The sequence below is a fragment of the Gossypium arboreum genome, chromosome 13 (genome assembly GCF_025698485.1).
Source record: "Gossypium arboreum isolate Shixiya-1 chromosome 13, ASM2569848v2, whole genome shotgun sequence".
In the NCBI taxonomy this organism is placed as follows: domain Eukaryota; kingdom Viridiplantae; phylum Streptophyta; class Magnoliopsida; order Malvales; family Malvaceae; genus Gossypium; species Gossypium arboreum.
The window spans coordinates 59859107-59864071 of NC_069082.1; the positions used below are offsets into that span (position 1 = coordinate 59859107).

The 4965-nt window shown below is 36.0% G+C and overlaps 1 protein-coding gene across 2 annotated transcripts; it reads right to left on the reverse strand.

Annotated features, from left to right (window-relative positions):
* Positions 1-258: 258 nt before the first annotated feature.
* LOC108471186 (transcription factor MYB3R-3-like) lies at positions 259-4482 on the reverse strand. 2 transcript variants are annotated; one of them, XR_008276950.1, is made up of 9 exons: positions 4317-4482; positions 3803-3954; positions 3489-3540; positions 3205-3262; positions 2865-2959; positions 2678-2781; positions 2336-2464; positions 1127-2176; positions 259-859 (listed from the first exon to the last, which is right to left on the reverse strand). XR_008276950.1 is itself a non-coding variant. In XM_053023700.1 (9 exons), exons 2-8 carry the CDS (start codon positions 3946-3948, stop codon positions 1225-1227), a joined length of 1536 nt encoding a protein of 511 aa, XP_052879660.1. In that variant the 5' UTR covers positions 3949-3954; positions 4317-4482; the 3' UTR covers positions 259-859; positions 1223-1224. The 2 variants fall into 2 exon arrangements, 1 of the variants encoding a protein (XP_052879660.1); XM_053023700.1 differs by having other exon boundaries at positions 1223-2176.
* Positions 4483-4965: the final 483 nt, after the last annotated feature.

A 4965-nucleotide genomic window follows, 5' to 3' on the forward strand; every position in this document is an offset into this window, starting at 1 on the left:
TGTCATTAGCCTTGTAATTGTCCACAACGTGATTCTTTGTGAATTATACACTTCACTGCATAGAGAGAAAATGTGATTGTTATGAATTTTATCCCTTCAAAATCCAGTTTTTAGTCATTAGGAAATTCTGATTTGAACTCAAATTCAATTTTGATATGATTAAAATTTAATTTTTATTTTAAAACTTGAATGATTCAAATATGTAATTTAAAATGACTCAAAACTTAAATTGCATAAAATCCAAAATAATCTAATTGATTATGATAAAAATAAACTTAATTTCATATTCAAATGACTTAAAATTATTTCAACCAAAACAAGTCAAACTCGGAACTGATGACAAACCTAAAACGTTTGATCCGAACAGAAATAACTTGAAAATTGAAAAATCTTAATTGGCCGTACTCATTGAATTGATGACATCTCTAGCTGAAATGATGATTAGGCAAAGAGAGAACCAACTTGCAGGTATTGAGGAAAGTATTGTCAATTTTGTATTCAAATGTAGGGAAAAGAGAGATTTCCAAAACCCTCCCAAACTCTCTCACCTTTATCTCAGCTTATAAAACATCCCTATTGGAGTCAATGTACAAAATAGCGAGTCAATATTCTTCAAAAAGGCAAAGGCTGGAAATCTGCAGCCATAGGATCAGGGCCATGATCGTGTTGATGTTCGTCTTGATGTCATCAATGGTGTCAATTACCATATCTGCAATATGATTGAGAGATGGCATTGAAGGTGCCCCTGATAAAGAATATTACGACTTTGTAAGTTTTGTAAGTCTGCCGGGACAAGTGCTGATTTGGATGCCATTGCTCGGGAAACGAAAGCCAGCATCAACAGAATATTTGCCTCATCCTGCAAGAAAAGAGAGAGAGATAATGAAACAAATGAGAGATCTGTTAATCTTTAATTTGATATTGTTGGTAAGCCATAGAGAAAATAAATGAACGAGAGTAAAAAGTTCGGTCTATTGTCAGGCAAAGTTCGGGATGGAAGCATGAACACGACTGAGTTTTCATCAATGTATAAAACCACAAAAAAAAAAAAAGCCTAGACTTTTCTTCTTTTGTAGCAAAGACTATGAAAAGCTTCTAAAACATGAAATGCAACACCATAACTTACAGTTTGAGAACTATGTGACCCCCATCCTCATCGCATTCAAGCAATCTTCAACAGCAGAGCTACCATTCAAACATAAATCTGAAGATTTTGTCTTACCTTCATGCCTCTTTATCGAATGTTAACTCAAGTTGTCTTTCCACAGACTTCAAAACAGCAGTTCTGTTAGATCTTAACCGGTACGGAGGAGATACATTAAACACTGTAGAATTAGGCAGCGTTGGGCTATCACCTTGACAAGCAGGACTCTCACAGGGATCTCCATCACAAAATTGAGCCTGTTCCGAACTGTTTTCAGTTCTTTCCTGTTCACCTGATAATTGAATCCCATCCTTACCTATTTCCTCATTCAATTTTCCTTTCTTGTTAGGAAGTGTAAGCACTTGGGCTCCCATCTTTCTCTTTCGAAATATGGAAGGTGTATTCAGGAAGCTTTTAGCGGCAATTCTAAGAATATACTCAGGACTGTGTATGCTTAAACCACTGCCCTTCACACAAGGCGGAGTGAAGAAACTAATCGGTGATGTAATAGGAGTAGAAGTCCATTCATGCTGTGATCTAGGTGATTCATCACAACATAGAGAACAATAAGTTGGAGTATCAAGCCCAACTTGTTCCTTGAGAACTTTGTCTTCGACAACTTGAGAACTGATTCTGTGACTCCCAAACTTCCCCCCTGACTCAGAGGTACAGCAGCAGAGATTTATATCAACTGACTGCAGCTTGCACTCTGTACTCTCAGTATCAGTAGGCTCTTCTGGAATAAAGTTTGTAGAAGCAGTCATATCTTGAACTGGAGCAGAGGACTCCAACTGATCTTTTCCATCTTCCTCCAGCTTACAAGTATCTGTAGTTCCTGAGGAAGTTTGAGCAGTTGAACCTGATTCTTTTTTCAAACAAACTAGAAAATTTTGGGTAGTAGGTGTTCTTATATCCTTGGTCACATTTTGAAGACCATTCTTCGAAACTGGTGGAAGCTTCCCTGTAGCCAAATAGAAATCTAACTTCTTCTTCAAAGAACTATTCCAGTGATTCTTTATTGCATTATCAGTTCTGTATAAAGAAAGTTCACTATAAGCTAAGGCCATCATGCTAATACAACTTCAAAAGGAACTTATAAATGATTTACCACCATCTCCTTGATCAACTATGCTGGCTAAGCTTTACAATACGAACTATGTAATATGTGTCACAAACTAAAAAGAATGATACCTTCCAGGTAAAACTTTTGCAATTTCAGCCCACTTGTTCCCATATGTCCGGTGTGCATTCATAAGGGCCAATTCCTCCTCCATCGTCCAAGCATCCTTCTTTATATCAGGATTCAGATGATTGTGCCATCTGCAGAACGTTGATTAAGCATGGAATAATCAACAGTAATTTGCTTTACATGAATAGATTAGGACAGCAATGTGAATAAGCCTCATTATATGAAACTAAATTAATAGATCTTAGTACATAATTCACTTATTAATATAAATAAATCATATCAACATTTGAATATTAGGCACTTTCAGGACTCATTTCCAAAGGAAATAAAATTTTATAAATTACCTCTCACGGCATTGTTTCCCTATTCGTCCAGGCAAAGATTTTGCAATAACAGACCATTTTGTCGGCCCATATTTTGATACAAGCTCAATAATTTTATCATCCTCCTGTCAAAAAGCAATAGATAGTTTAGCGCTTGTTTTATGAACAGAAATAATAAAGATAGCATAAAAGAGCCTACAATGCCTACCTTTTGAGTCCAAGGTCCTTTAACAAGATCGGGGTTTAGGACTTTCTGCCATCTATGAAGACATTGCACTTCTGATCTATCTGGAAAAAATTCAGCTGCACCATATGCAAATGCTAAGGCTGGTTAGAAGAAAGCTGATAATACCAAAACTAAAACAACAGAAAATATTGAGATCATGATATTATTTATAACCTTAAGTTTACTTTCTTTCAGATAACAAAGGTAGGATGTAATAACCTTCTAACTAAAAAACAAAAACTTATCACATCGGAAAGAGCAGCAAAAGTAAACAATCGTAGCACAAATAATAAATAAGAAAATTCTGAGGCATGAAGAAAACCTATTTTTTTCCAACTCTTCCCCTTAAAAGCAGCAACAGCATTTCTTAACGTCTCATCCTGCAATCAATAAAAAACCAAAAACAATTTAAGAAAACAGGCAGCACACACAAAGAATGAATGCAAGTAAACACTGAAGGCAACTTTAATTGTTCTACAATCCATAAAACAACTCACCTGGACTGATTCAATGTTTTCTAACCATATCATAGGGAAAAAAAGCATTTTACCTCGGCCGTAATTCATAAAAATAATGCAAATACAAAAGGGGAAAAAAATGCATTACCTCTTCCGGTGTCCAGCCACCTTTTGCTCGCCTAATAGGGCCAGTAGTTCTCCTGCAAATTCAGTATAACAATACAATTGCTCTTGGACGGAAACATTATTGAAAACAATAAAGCTCTTAAGTAATTGATTAACAGCAAGTTTGAGCACTAGATAGAAATGCTCAACAATATCGCTGGTGAATCCATAGCTATGTAATCAGCAATAATAAACACCTCCACAGAACACAAATGCGAAAAAATAAAAGCAAAAAAAGCAGAATCCAAACAAGTACAGCAACGAAACAAAGCTAAAGAAATTATTCCCGGACAATACCGATGATTTGGTGATGTTGGTGCTGGACTAGATACGCCTGGGGACTTTACAACTGCATTGCCACCGCCTTCGGATACAGAAGAACTTGAAGCGGTAGTTAATTGCTTCTTGTAAAGACAACGTTCCTCCAGCCTCAGTTCAGCCATCACTTTCTAATCAATCTCAAAAAAGAAGGAAAACGCTTTAATAACTTATTCATGGCCGTTTCAAATACTTGAGAATCCTCCTTTTTTACCAAAATCCCAAATCCCAGCACCACCGAACACATAAAAAGACAAAACTCAGATCTTAATTCACTAATCAGATAAAAAAAAAAAGAAAGAAAATACCACATCGGTTAAACATAATTCTAGGGTTTAACACCCCCGTGCCCCCCAAAAAAAGTAAAAACCCAACGAAAATTTTCGCGAATCAAAGGTGCTTGAGGTTCAAGAAACATGACGATAACGGTAAATAGAAATTTAAAAAAAAAAATCAAAAACCAGAGAATTCTGATTCAAGAAGATAAACCCACCTGAGTGGCGGGAATCAAGCTCCAGCTGCTTCTAGAAGAACCCTATTCGAGCCAAAAGAAAAGGTTTCGTTTTTTTGGTTAAAAGGAATTCTAACGTTGCTTCCTTTGTTTTCGTAAAATCCTCGACCGTTGAATCTAAACAGAGGAAAAAAATATAAATATTTATATATAAAAAACAAAGGATTATTACAACGAATATATGACCACCGACGTATCCGCTAACTGCCGTTATGGAGAACTAACGTGTTTTTTTTTTTTCGCGGCATTTCAGAGCAGTATAGGTTAACGATAAGTTAACGTTAGGGGTGAGGTGGTGGAAAGGTTTGAACCTCAAACGGCACACATAGCGTGGTTAAAACTCGAACTAGTTTGGGAGTGGGCGATCCGCCGTTTGCTTTCGCGGGTGTTTTTGGAGCGTTGATTGGGGAATAATGTTCGAGGTTTAAAATGGGACGAGAATAAAAAGATACGTTGTAACTGAATTTACTATTTGACTCGTGATAATTGGCGATCAATGGTTTGTAATTGATTACAAGCTTTTCGTTGGATTGTAAAAAACAAAAACCTAATTATTAATCCTCGTGCAAACATATTTTTTTGAGCAGTATACAAAATTATTTACACTTAAGTTTTACATAATATTTCCGTC